We start from the raw sequence: 14,831 nt of genomic DNA on the forward strand, positions 1-14,831 counted from the left end.
CTACGTCTGCTGTTAGTTTGTACATTCCTATGCAAAGGAGATCTCAATAGGCTCGTTTCAGTATTTCCTCACTGAATAATACATGCAGCATATATATCCTGCTTTTAACATATCCCCAAACTCTTCATACACTTTTTAAAATAAATTTAGAGTAACCAATTATTTTTTTTCCAATTAAGGGGCAATTTAGTGTGGCCAATCCACCTAACCTGCACCTCTTTGGGTTGTGGGGGTGAAACCCACGCAGGCATGGGGAGAATGTGCAAACACCACACGGACAGTGACCCAGGGCTGGGATTCAAACCCGGATCCTCAGTGCCGCAGTTTCAGTGCTAACCACTGCGCCACATCACACCCCTCTTCATACTCTTGAGGCATGGGAGCGGAGAGGAGAGGGCACTCGCCAAGCAGAATAGATTGGGGGATGGGGGGGGGGCATCACTGAAAACAGCTATCAAACGGCAGTTTTTGAAAACAGGGAGAGGTGTAGCAATGCTGAGGACAATAATTCCAGGTGCAGGATTCATCGTCCACCGCTGACAGAGCTGAGGAAAGGGGGAAACGTATAATAGGCCAATTTTAGCAGATGGAGGGTTTCAGTTGAGCAGATGTAGGATGGAGGAAAGTAAAGAATTAAGAAGCAAATGAAAAAACTCAATTCAGTGAGTTCACTACAACAAGCCTGGTTTTCCACATCCTGAGGATGCAGGGGTGCCATTCTCCGACCCCCCAGCGGGTCGGAGAATGGCCGTTGGCCGCCGTGAATCCCGCCCCTGCCGGTTGCCGAAGTCTCTGGCACCGGATATTGTCACAATGAAGTTGTGGGCCGGTTGGCGGGACCCCCGCTGGATTCTCTGGCTCGGATGGGCCGAAGTCCCGCCGATAAATTGCCTGTCCCGCCGGCGTGGATTAAACCACCTTTTGAACGGCGGGACAAGGTGGCGTGGGCGGGCTCCGGGGTCCTGGGGGGGGGGCGCGGGGTGATCTGGTCCCGGGGGGTGCCCCCACGGTGGCCTGGCCCGCGATCGGGGCCCACCGATCCGCGGGCGGGCCTGTGCCGTGGGGGCACTCTTTCCCTTCCGCCTCCGCAACGGTCTCCACCATGGCGGAGGCGGAAGAGACTCCCTCCACTGCGCATGCGCGGGAAACTGTCAGCGGCCGCTGACGCTCCCGCGCATGCGCCGCCCCGAGATGTCATTTCCGCGCCAGCTGGCGGGGCAACAAAGGCCGTTTCCACCAGCTGGCGGGGCGGAAATTCCTCCGGCGTCGGCCTAGCCCCTCAATGTTGGGGCTCGACCCCCAAAGATGTGGAGCATTCCGCACCTTTGGGGCGGCGCGATGCCCGTCTGATTGGCGCCGTTTTGGGCGCCAGTCGGCGGACATCGCGCCGTTTCGGGAGAATTTCGCCCCAGGTTCCCAAGATTAAATTATAATCATTTCTCTCCAACCTGCATTTACATTTTTGAACACTACGCATTATTTCCAGAACTTTGAAGTGTTGGTCAGGCATTGTGGCACAGTGGGTAGCACTGTTGCTTCACAGCACCAGGGTCCCAGGTTCGATTCCTGCTTGGGTCACTGTCTGTGCGGAGTCTGCACGTTCTCCCCGTGTCCGCGTGGGTTTCCTCCGGGTGCTCCGGTTTCCTTCCACAAGTCCCGAAAGATGTGCTGTTAGGTAATTTGGACATTCTAAATTCTCCCTCCGTGTACCCGAACAGGTGCCGGAATGTGGCGACTAGGGGCTTATCATTGTAACTTCATTGCAGTGTTAATGTAAGCCTACTTGTGACAATAAGGATTATTATTCTTATTACAAAATAGAAGGCGGAGGGCAGCACGGTGGTGCAGTGGTTATCACTGGGACTACGGCGCTGTGGACCCGCGTTTGAATCCCGGCCCTGGGTCACTGTCTGTGTGGCATTTGCACATTCTCCCAATGTCTGCGTGGCTTTCACCCCCACAACCCAAAGATTTGCTGCTTAGGTGGATTGGCCACACTAAATTGCCCCTTAATTGGAAAAAAAATAATTGGGTACTCAATTTATTTTTTAAAATAGAAGGCGTGTCCACAATAATCATTTTTAAAAATTACTTTATCAGAGTTACAAAGCCAGAGCTCGGTGTGTGGACAGGGGCAAACCCCTCATCCAGCTCCTTGCCTGCTCCAAAAACCATATCAAATTGAATGCAATTCATGGTCCCCACAAGAAAGACACACCAGATCCAGACATTACACCTGACCTCACGCCATCTCAGCCAAATAATTATTTATTTTGCAGCATGATCATAAATAAATTGAATAATTTTACAGGCCGAAAGCAGAATCTTTAGTGAATTAAGAGGTCACTAGATGTTAAGAAATTGCAAGGTTACACTGCTGTCCATTAGTGTGCAGGAGCACTTTCACATAGTCTGGGCTTTAGTGTTCTAACACTTCATTTGTTTTTATCTAATGGTACAGTTTAAGCTATTTTGATTTTTGTACTTTAAAATTATATTTCTTGCATAATTTACTTAACGATTCTTGCGTCCCCTTAAAGTCTGGCAGAAGTGCCCAGCATTGTTCCTCTTTTGTCAAATCTAATAAGCATGGATCTTGACAGTAAGTGAACCTTCCTGACAACCACTTGATTGGTCATCCCAGTCAGCCTGTTCCCAAAGGGCAGTTGTTAGATAATGAGGACTATTGATTTTTTTTTTCTCAAGATGTATTTCTACGAACCAAAGGCAGTTAAAATTGCATTTGAAAAAAAATCTTGCTGAGTTAACTGCTTGATATTTTACCTCGCCTTCTGTTATTTGTCCCACGTTTGGCTACGAATGTGCGTGAAGGACTCATCTGCCTTGCCTCTTCCACTAATAGGTAGCTACAAGAGAGTGCCGTTGGAATGATTCTGTCTGTGTTTCTAAGTGAAAATATTTCCCTCGCTGAGGGACAGTGCAGCTGAGATTAGAAAGTCTCACTGCGGAGATTTATAGAGAAAATCTAGTAACTCCATCCCGTTGAACAAACACGAAGAGGTTGAATACATGAGTTAACTCTTTGTCACTGTTGCGTTTTTTGCATTTATATTTTGGCTTGTGGGAGAGCACTATCCATCCGCTGGTTTCTTGCAGTGACATCGCTACAATTGGTTCCCTTATTCCTATAGAAGAAAATCCTTGAACTGCAGAATCTTAAGTGTAAGTTAATTAGGGGGAGCCCTTGGGAGAGCAATGCCCACTCATCAGCTCCTTTATATTTCCACTGGTGTAACTGGCTCCCTTAATGCTGTGTCAGAATCATAGAGCCATGAAAATATAAACATAGTGAAGCAGCATGCCCACATTCTTGCGAATGGTATAACAAAAGTTACAAATGTAAAAACACAAATCATTTCAATCGGAGCAGGAATGGGGGAATAAATGAAAGTTTTGTTCTTCCAAATTGCAACTTGATAGCAGAGGGTCTGACCGGGCTCAAAGAAAAGGATTCTTGATGGTTTTCCCCCCCCAAATTCCAGCATTATTTATTCTGCCAAAGCTGCCTATACAAGTATACAAGAGGGAATATGTGCGCGATTTTATGGCTACACTGCACCTGAAAAGCAGCTCGTCGCAGCGTGGCCGATAGAAGTCGGAAGACCTTGCCGGGTGATTCTCCCATAGCGCATTGGAGTTTGGGGGGATGGGTGGGGGGGGTCGCATCTGGGTCGCCATTAAAAATGGCGTCACATTCCGGCGAGCGGAGCTCCTTAGTGCACAAAATGGGGCTAAGTGCGGCTTCTGCCGTGCCTTCCCTGCTGAGGCCCCCTATCTAATGCGAGGGCCGTTTTATAGCATTGTAGCAATGGGAATCACGTGGCTAAACGCACTCGCTATGGGACTTTGTTCTCACTTAGTTAAATCCTGACCCCTTTCTCACCCACTCTAAACCTTTTTATTTTACTCTTTACAAACATGCAGAAATCTACTCTGCAACTTGGCAGTCAGTGTTCACATTGAGGTGACATGGATTTTTAAAACTGGTTCATTCCTGTCCACTATTTCAAGAAGAATTTCTAATTTGTCAATTCAATGCCGTTCGGTATTATTTATGTCAGTAGTCCGTCTACCTGCCTTCTGCACTGGAGAAAGTAAATGCCACAGGGGAGTAATAAGGGACAAATTCCTTTATTGCAGACACATGGCAAACTTGGTCAAAAAAGGTGATTCATATTTAATGTTGGAAAAACGTTGGCCAATGAGTAATGGGATTTCCATGCACTTCAAATCCAAGGGATAATTCCATGATCCCTGTGGTTCTGGGTAAATCGGCAACATTGTAGTCTGCTTGTGATTGTTGGCTTCCCACTGTGATTGCTCAATGGGCCCCAAATATCATGTTAAAATCCACCTAAAACAGAACGGGCAGGTTAGGGCATCAATTGGAACACCTCATCCGAAGGAGAAATTTATGCAGGGTTTTGAGTGTTTCCTTCCTTTTGTTTCTAAATTTAGAGTACCCAATTATTTTTTTTCCAATTAAGGGGCAATTTAGTATGGCCAATCCACCTACCCTGCACATCGTTTTGGGTTGGGGGTGAAACTCACGCAGACATGGGGAGAGTGTGCAAACTTCAAACGGACAGTGACCCAGTCCCGGGATTCGAACCCGGGCCCTCAGTGCCGCAGGCCCAGTGCTAATCACTGCACCACATGCTTCCCTGAGTGTGTCCTTCCTGATCCCTTCATTGTCCTACACAGAACAAGTATCAAAATAACTTTGCAAAAAGCGTCAAAGGCGGTTAGGAATCTTGCTAGAAAACATCAAACGCCACAGCCACAGACTAAGGGGATGGAGAAAGAACCCTTCACCCCAACAGGGGAAGAGGAGACACCTTGATTTTTATTTTAAGACAATCTATCGGTTTCATTCCGTCCACGCATTCAATTAAATATGCATGAGGTTTTGTAAATGCTTACTATGACTAGACGTTAATCAGAACTAACTAGCTGACACCAGTTAGTCAGGTCCCTCGGGGTATATTTCTTTCCATTGTGCAGTGAGTCTATTAGCGTGCAGGATTCATTTTAATATTTGACAGAAGGGAAACAAGAATTTGTCTTCAATGTTGACAGAGAAGAGAACCTGCTCTTAGTTACTGGTTGTGAAACATGTTGTTGGTTGTTGCTCTTTCTAGCTCAACATATTTAACAGGCTTCCAAGACCAGTGGCTGATATTAATTAATACACAACTTAGCACCAAAGAAGTTATTGCAGATGACACACGCCAAATAAGGTAACTTCATTGCTATCTGGCATCTAACTGCCAAAAACAATGAGATTTCCCTGTACATGTTTTCAGCATTACAGCACTGAGCATTACATTTAGCATGCAAGCAAATGTTTTTCTACATTCTTGTGGTGTAACATTAAAGGAAAACCCTAATTATTTGTTAGTTCATAACTCCAACACCTTTAACCAATTTTTATGTTTGCATTCTGATGTAAACAGTATCATGGGGATCCACTTTGTAAGTATAAAGAAAATGACACAGTCGGAAAACAGGCCTCAATCCCATGGGGGGGGTGGGGGGGGAACTAAATGTATCTTGGGCTGTCAAGTCACCAGCCCAATTTGACACGTGTTAATTTTCTTTTTTTGTCCCATTAGAGGTTGATTGAAAAGAAAAGCAGACTGAAGTGCCAAAATGGGCTGCCACTTCGCTATTGTCCATTTTGTGCAACTTCCCCAGACAAATTCTAAACCTCACCATCGCTATGTTGGGTGTTTGGCTCGGTTGATCTTTTTTTTCTCTTTTTTAAAAATGTAAAGTGCTCAATTCTATTTTTCCAATTAAGGGGCAATTTAGCGTAGCCACTCCACCTACCTGCACATCTTTGGGTTGTGGGGGTGAGACCCACGTAGACACAGGAAGAATGTGCAAACTCCACATGGACAGTGACCCAGGGCCGTGATCGAAACCGGATCCACGGCGCCGTTAGGCAGCAGTGCTCAGCCAGAACTCGGTTGATCTTTTCATATCCAGAGCCAACCGACACATTTACCACCTGTTGCTGCATTTTGCAGCATAGCCCGGCCCTCCACATCCCTAGCCCTTACAACCTCCGAGGTTATTCATGAAGGCTCTGCCTTCTCAACCTTGCCCCTCGCCTGAGGTATGGTGATCCTCAGGTTAAACCACCATCAGTCAGCTCCCCCTGTCAAAGGGAAAAGCAGCCTACGGTCATCTGGGAATATGACTCATTTACTTTACCACCCCCTCTCAACCCCCCCCCCCCCCCCCCCCCCCCCCCGCCCACACTCCTCCCCTCCCTCCCACCCCACCCCAAGCCAGCAGCAATCTGTCAGTACGGGAGACACTTACTTCCTTATCTTTCTCGAGATGCTGGGCACGTGGTATCCTGGCTTGCATTTGTATTTGCACGACGAACCAACCTTGTGCCCGTCGTGTTGACAACGTGAGCTTTGAAGCCTGGCATTGGCAATAGGAGGAGGGGCCAGGCACATCAGTTCACAAAGGGACTCGGGGAAAGACCACAGTCCATCATCTAGGCAGGTGAGAGTGTTATTGGTCCCTGCAGAACAGTGTATTGCATTAGTTCAAATGGAAGACTCATTTTTGGCATGGTCATAAACCTCATTGACTAGAAACTAAAGCAACCTTGTTGGAATTGCTGGCACATGTATTTGGAAAGCAAATTGTTCACAGTTCCCCAGAAATGCATATCCTGTACACGCTGCTAGAAACCACAACTAAACACTGTTTCACAGCACAAAATATATCTAAAGACATTCACTCACACTAACTCTATCCCAGTTCCTACCCTTGAACCTTGGGCTGTTTGCTTTTGTTGGCAAAGCTGCTTCAAAACTTTCTTAAAGTTACTTGCAATTAGAAAAAAAACTATTATTGTTGTTTTAAACTGACAGGTTCCAACAATTTGTTGGCTTGATGCATTTGAACGTTTATTGGGAAATAAAGGGAGCTGGGGGGGTGGGGGGGGAGGGAGAAGCTTTCAGTTGAATGTGCTGCTACTGGAATAAAGGATATTTTTGCATATATGCAGTGTCAACCTGGTTGTTCAATTCAAAGGAACACGTTTAGTGTTCTCATTCCCACTTGAGGCAAGAAATCTTCATGTCACCGATGGGAAGGTGTTTGACTGTCCATGTATCACTGTTCTTTTCTGTCCCCCTATGTGTGCACCCCCCCCCCCCCCCCACCCCCCGCTCTGCTGTTGTACCCACAGGGCACAGCTAGTCCCTGGTGAGTGCTGGCATGGGAGGCACTGCAGCTGAACCTGAGCTTGTCCTCATCTGAACTCTGCATGCAAACATTCTCCAGGAGGAGACATGGTTGGCAACCAAGAGCTGGAACATTGCCTAGACCAAGGATACAGCCCTACCACTGCCCTGTCTGGGATCAGCTAAGTCCACAGGGGCTGAGGGCAACTTGTACAGCTCACTTTCTTCACACAAAGTGAGGGGGTAGAAATTTGCAATTCTCTACCACAAAATGTCGTGAATGCTGCGCTGATTGAAGCTGTCAAGACAATGATTGATTTTGCTTCGGTAAGGGGTATCAAGGGATATGGAGCCAAGGCAGGTTAGTGAAGCTAATGTACAGATCAGCCATGATCGTAACTGAATGGCAAGCAGGCTTGAGGAACTGACTCCTTTTCCTATTTCCCTGTCATTGGTCATCGCCTCTTGGTCAAATTTATTTCACAATCAATTACCAAATCTGCTGAGGAACTGACCTTGATTTCTGCCATTCTGTTGACAGACGTTAAATTTCCTGTTGTACATATGATACACTATTTACTGTTTTTTATCATCCTTTTGGTGGCACATTCTGATAACTTTCATTTTGTGTCTTGTGTTGTTGCTTCAACTGTCTGATTTCAATCATCCAGTCATTTAGCAATCTTTCATTTCCTCAGTCATGCGTAGATTTACTTTGTCCTCCTGTTTCCTTCACACACAAGTGTGTATCAGCAATCAACTTCTCGGGGAAAGGTCTCTCCAGTTACTTTTGGAGTCTGCACTCCTTTGGACGGAATCTTCTTGTGGCTGGAGGTCTGGCAAATGACCCTCCCGGCTGGCATGGACAAGATGGGCTGAATAGCCTCCTTCTGTGCTGTAACTTATCTTTGATTCTACGACGTACAAGCTCAGCAGGCCTGTAATCAACATCCCATGAGCGAAAGTCTCAATTATTGAGAGTTGCCAGTCAATCAGAGTTTGGTCGTCCTTGTGCTCAACAGAAGGGAAGGTGGCAGCTGCTGCAGCTATAACACCTAATGGAGTCCCAGGATCATGGGGCGACCCAGGCCACAGTTACGTAATGTAGCAGGAGGTGGGGATCGTGAGGGTGGAAGTTGCTGGGAGAGGCCTGTAGTGAGGGTCAGCATGTTCACACTTCCCCAAAGGGGAGTTTCTCGATAAGGCACTGAGTGCCTTTGGCGAGGGTCTCCTTCCCCCGCCCTGCCCTTGAAGTAACAAGCTGTATGCTTGCACAGTTGTACCTATTGTTCACGCTGCATGTTAACAGACCCACCCACAACTGGGTTAATACCAGCAGTGGCAGAATGAGGCCCATAAGTCATCATTAATTGACCTTAAGGACCATGCGCCTTCCCATCCAGAACATAATATTGACGGAAGCAGGTATGCCACCATCCTGCCTAATTACATGTCCTTCCAGTCTCCAATCTCATCGTCAGTGAGAGACAAGATTCCACCTCTCATGTCGCACCTTACTTATAGTCTCCTGATTTTAATGTTCATTTTGAAATCTTACAAGCTTGCCAACAGAATCAAAAAAACCACAATATATTTAATAATCTGGGAGCATATGCAGCCTTTTAGCGGTAGTTTAAATGGCAAATTAGCCTTATATTGAGCTTTCAAGTTGGTTTTGTCCTATTTTAATTCAGAGGCTTATTGCGGGGCGACAACCCAGAATTTAAGACATCCACAAGTGGGATAAGAGTAAGACGGCAGGCTAGATGATCGAGCTGTGCGTCTTCCTGACTCTCAGCTGCTTATTTTAGTACTTCCACATCTGTTTGTGACCACTACAGATATGCCGCCTTGTCAGTGCCTAATAAAAGGAAATTGTCTTGGCTTAATTCAAAATCTGGCATATTCCATGTTTTCACTTTCTCCTCACTTCAATCCTGATGGGAGCAACAAGATTAAAAATAATAAAGTTTAACTACGTGTATAAAACCTCCAAACAGCAGAGAGCGATTTCTGGGCTTGACTATATGGCATTGGCTGTTGAAAGAGTGAGTGGAGAATGCAGCGATAATGGTCTGTAAGACTGCATCCATGTCAATAAATAATGGTAGCCATGTCACCAAAATAATTTACCTATTCAACCCCCACTCCTCCCTCCCCACCCCCAGAACCTGACACCCAGAGGAAGCAGTTGTCTGGATCCAAAGCTCAATCATTTGCAGTACAGTTTTATAGAGCAAGGAAAATCAGTAGATGGTAATATTTTTTATTTTAGTGAGGAGTTAAGACCTTGTCACTCACTCACATTAAATAAATGCACACCCTGCACAGTACATCAATCAGAACTAGCACTGTGCTTCCAGGTTCATGTTTGCCTCTGACATTTTTATCACTAAGGAGTGCGGTGACAGCCATTAAGAGTTGGGCCATTGCCTCAGGCACCTGAAAAGAGTGTCAACTCCAGTGTGGGTCTTTAGAGATTCAGGTTGTTGAGCTAATGGTTCAGAATAAGGGGTGAGAGAACACAGTAACAATTTGTGACTTTAAAAATTTTTTATGATGGAACAAATGGACCAGTGTTTTTCAAAGTATGTATTTTCTTACCTCGTAGCTGGGCAGGGGGTCGACATTGAAAGGTGCATTGTTTGCCAAAGGTGGTCCCTTCAGGACAGGAGAAAGTGGCAGGGTAGACGTGATATTGGTCAGGGATCCCGCAGTCCACAGGCTCACAAAGCACTTGTTGGCTCCATTTCCCATCTGTGCAAGTTACTGTCATCGTGGATTCAGGCTGGAAACAGAATTCACAAGAGTGAGATCAACATTGCACTGACTTTTGCTGATCTTATTGCTCAGTCCACCCCAGGCAGTGCAGTTAGCTCTGGACCAGTGAAGGAACTGGCGAGGTGCAGTAGTTTCATGAATTAGAGGAGAAAGAAAATATTGTACTAGACTTTCAGCACCTTTAAAATAGTAGCATTTGCCAAGATGCTTTGCATGACTGTTATCAGACAAAACTGAACCAATGAAGCAGACATTAGGACAGGTGAACAACTGTTTGCTCAAAAAAGTCAGGTATCAGCAGCATCCTAAAATAATAATATTTATTATTGTCACATGTATGTAACCTTTTCTCATTAGAACGGAGAAGGATGAGGGGCGACTTGATAGAGGTTTATAAGATGATCAGGGGAATAGATAGAGTAGACAGTCAGAGACTTTTTCCCCGGGTGGAACAAACCATTACAAGGGGACATAAATTTAAGGTGAAAGGTGGAAGATATAGGAGGGATATCAGAGGTAGGTTCTTTACCCAGAGAGTAGTGGGGGCATGGAACGCACTGCCCGTGGAAGTAGTTGAGTCGGAAACATTAGGGACCTTCAAGCAGCTATTGGATAGGTACATGGATTACGGTAAAATGATATAGTGTAGATTTATTTGTTCTCAAGGGCAGCACGGTAGCATTGTGGATAGCACAATTGCTTCACAGCTCCAGGGTCCCAGGTTCGATTCCGGCTTGGGTCACTGTCTATGCGGAGTCTGCACGTCCTCCCCGTGTCGCGGGAATTGAACCTGGGACCTTGGCGCTGTGGAGCAACAGTGCTGACCACTGTGCTACCGTGCCGCCCAACTTGGAGGGAGAAGTGGGTGGTTAAAGAGTTTTAGGGAAAACTTTAGTTATCCTGAATAACAGTGGTTGGCAGTGGGCTGTGAAGCCAACGTTCTAAAAATTCAGCTGAGATATCATAACCACTCAAATTTTACCGTTACTTTTTATGGATTTAATCTTTCTGTTGACCAGTTTCCTGCCCTGTATTGCACTAGCAGCTGTCCATTTCCATGTCAGAATATGCTTTTATTTAATAACCCATTTCATATTCCGCTTTTGTTAAGCACAGTAATCAGCTCTACTTGGGAAACAGGGGATTAGAAAATGGGCTGCAGGGCATTTTAAGAAACAAGATCAATCCAAAAGTAAATTTTAGTCTGGGTTTTCGAAATTGATTGACACTGAATAATGTGTTAAATAATTTCTGCATTTGCATTGCTTAGTTCCTCATATATGTTTTTGCAATGGCGAAAGGCAAGCAATAATGCCTAATGTTAAATATGGGCAGGCAGATTAATAGAACTAGTGAGTGCTCAGTATGTATTAATAATCTGGTAATTTACACACCTGTCGAGGTCAGTTTATTGCTGTAATTATCAAATGAACTCTCAAAAGAGACCTGACTCTATTTAAATTGTAAAGTTACAGTGATTTAATACCAGAAGATGAAACCAAAGAGAAACATGGGAGTTCTCTCTCTTTAAAAGAGGACATCAAAGAGACTACCTGAAAGAGGGATACAGGACTGTGAATGACGTGTAAAAGGGGTGCCCACAAGGTGTGCTTAAAGTTGAGGGAATGGAGTAGCTGAAACGATTAAGGGGCAGATCTGTGACTGATGTCAGGATACTTTTCTTCGCATGCACGTATTAACTCTCATTTCAATTTGTGGATGCTTTAGAAATTCTGAAATTAATTAACAACCAATTGGTTTCTGTGCCAAAGAGACCCTAGGATCATCCTCATTGAATGAACTGAGATGGCGAGGGTGGAGAACCTCCTGCCTTCCCACGTGATCTTCAACTCAGGCTTGCAACCACATTTCTATTTTGGAACACTTGTACAGTGTCCCAATGTTAAATGCCAGCACGAGAAAAACCACGCGTGGGCAACGTCAGGTGCGTGGAATTCATTAGAAGCCACTTTTTTGACCACGATCCAGCTGAGGTATCCCTCAAGGCCGAGGACAGCTCTGTGCAGCTGAGCGACACACTAAAGGCACACAGGATCCAATGTGGTGGGCCAATCGATCTGATACCGCTGGGAACTTCAACCACTGAGGGATAGCACTTTGACGCATTCCAGACATTACACCCTGATGGAGAATTAGCATACACCCCAGAGTACTGACCATCCGAAGCAGCCTTATAAATCAGCAGATTGTGTGTGCTACATGTCATTCTCTCCTCTTTCCTACATTTACATTTTCAAACCATTCTTTTTTTTTTCGCAAACCAACAGATATTTTGGGTTAAACCTGCCCGGTTGTGATCCCGCTGCACACCAGCGACATTGTCTATGGGAACGGTGGTCTTTCAGGAGGAAATTCTCCTATTCATGTTGTCAATCGAGCAATACTTTGTGGTTTTCCAACAGGGAAACCCGACACAGAAATCGTCTTTCCCAGTCTGCCTCTGACCAACAATCTTTCAGCATGAAACACAGCGGGGTGGCATGACTGAAAGAAATAGGCTAAACCTATAAATAGAGCACGAGCATACTTTCACGCTATTAATCCTGTGCAGTATACCTCACATTTAGTGCTCCAGGTTAACCCAATTCAGTTCAAAGAATGATTTCTCCACCACCTCCATTCATCGTATGATGTTTGCAAACTTATGGTGCTTAAAGAGGTGTTAATCAATTCGATGACTGCAATCAGATATCATTTTGTTTTACGAATCTGTTACAACCACTCATTTTCTTTATGCTTCTTGGCATGAAGGTTCTCTGAACTGCTGGAGTGAGACTAATGTACTGCTTGTTGCCATTGGAAGCTTGTTCGCTGATGACTTGGTGGGCAAATGCAATGCCCGATATCTCACTTGGGGTATACGGATGTGGCAGTCATATCTCAATCCTGGTGTGTGCTGGAGCCACTAATCCCTGTAGGGTAATAGTGCCACACAGAACATGGTGTCCTAGGGCACAAAGGCAAATGGCTACATACACATTCAGCTCTTGTTTGTTCTTGCGGGAAAGTTCAGATTTGTGTACCTCAACCTAGGGCAGAATGGCATCTGGTGTGATGCTCTTTCTGGCTGAATGGACCAACATTCAGGATCTGAGCTGAACATTGATCGGATATTGGCATCAACAGCACGAGACCACATGCAGTTACCAGACAACACAGCTTTAAGTGAAAAAAAAAGACCAAAAAGAAAGTCTCAATGTTTAAACCAGCTGTTTGCTGCAATTGAAAATTTAGGTAGGTTTTGAAGAAGATCTTTCTTTTAAATAGTAATCGATTTTTAATTTTATTAATCAGAACAAAGATACAAGTATAGCATGATACTGACCACACACATGCACCAAAAAACCTGCAAGCTAAATTGCATTATAGGTTCTCAACCTGCACATATCTTTCCTTCACTAACTTTGTTAGCAGTATTACTGCAGAATTTTCACCTCATAAGTGAACGTAAAATTCAATGTAATTTTTTTTTAATTGCAGCCGTTGTATTGCTTGTTTGACTATTGGAGTTTGGAGGTGCAGTTGTTTCACAGAAGATTCTTTGGGTTTAAGAATTGTGTGATGGCTGCCTAATTTACCTGGCGTATTCACCGTGCTTTAATAAACAAGACAGCTACATGATTGGTAATATGAGAGTTTATCCTTGTGGCTACCTGATGAAATATGTCGCATTTTATTTGGACACTAGAAAGTCATTTGGCCCATTTTACCTGTGCTATTTCTTTGAAAGAGCTGTCCAATTAGTCCCACGTCCCCGTTATTTGGCCAAGCCCCTTACAAAATCATAACCTATTTGCTCTCTTTTATCAACCAGCTGGCATTTTGCTTCCAGTGTTTTATCTCAGATTAGCAGAATTTTACAGTTTTTGACTCTAAATGAATGAGTCACAATTTCAATTTGGTGCGGATGACAAAAAAATTCCAAACAACGATATCCCTTTGCAGCACTTGTTTGATTGTACGTTGATATTCCAGCTCCTTTGATAGCCGCCTCCTCTGGTGAATGCAGCCAATTAACAACAGTCTCCAAAGCGTTGAAACCGTCCCGCGGAGGTGTCACATATCACTGAGACCCTTTCCTCGAGGTGGCAGGTCATTAAGCTTGCACGCTTCAAGGATGTGACACGGGTGTCAAACCTCGGTGGCAGAAACATGGCCCAAAATGTCAAACCGCCCTCAGGAACCAAATGACGAGCGCAGCGTATAAACGAGGAGTGTAATCTAACACCAGAGGGGGCTCTTTTTAACCTTAACCTGTGATCAGGAAACTGACACGACCAGGTCAGCCACAATTGTAACGAATAGAAAGTAATGTCAGGCAAGGGTATAAAATAAATGGGCATCTCAATGCCATCAAACCCCTGCAGACAGGTGAGGTGTTATTTGCTCCCAGAGAGTCGGATGATTATAAAACAGGTAATACTTGCTCTTTTGTGTAATATGGTCACTAGGTCTATCCATCCTGCAATCACCACCATCCCCCCGCCCCCGCCCACTGCCACCACCCTGCACCCCACATTTTAATTTTGATCACAGTCCTGTCATAGCCACCATATTTTGTTATTTGCTGACACAGCTCAACCATACATATAGTTCCATAAAAAATGATTTGAGCCAAGACCACGATGCTCGTTCACATCACTGCAGAGGCAGAAGATGGAAAGCCGTAGTCCTCTTCCGCCCCAAACATCCCACTCCCACTCCAACCACCTCCTCACAATGGAAGCTTATCAAACTAATGGCTAGAAGTCACCTCTGCACCTGAACGCATCAATGATAACAAACTATCAGGAGTCA

General features: G+C 45.0%; 1 protein-coding gene across 2 annotated transcripts in view; it reads right to left on the reverse strand.

The window, feature by feature from the left end:
- LOC140399096 (pappalysin-1-like) overlaps window positions 1-14,831 on the reverse strand; it is a 457,633-nt gene that overhangs the window by 155,596 nt on the left and 287,206 nt on the right. For both annotated transcript variants that reach the window (XM_072488243.1, XM_072488242.1), the window contains exons 15-16: window positions 9,837-10,020; window positions 6,352-6,562 (exon numbers count right to left, since the gene is read on the reverse strand). In XM_072488243.1, the coding sequence (XP_072344344.1) occupies window positions 6,352-6,562; window positions 9,837-10,020 (395 nt within the window). The remainder of the gene's footprint in view (window positions 1-6,351; window positions 6,563-9,836; window positions 10,021-14,831) is intronic.

The sequence above is a fragment of the Scyliorhinus torazame genome, chromosome 22 (assembly GCF_047496885.1).
Source record: "Scyliorhinus torazame isolate Kashiwa2021f chromosome 22, sScyTor2.1, whole genome shotgun sequence".
Classification (NCBI taxonomy): Eukaryota; Metazoa; Chordata; class Chondrichthyes; order Carcharhiniformes; family Scyliorhinidae; genus Scyliorhinus; species Scyliorhinus torazame.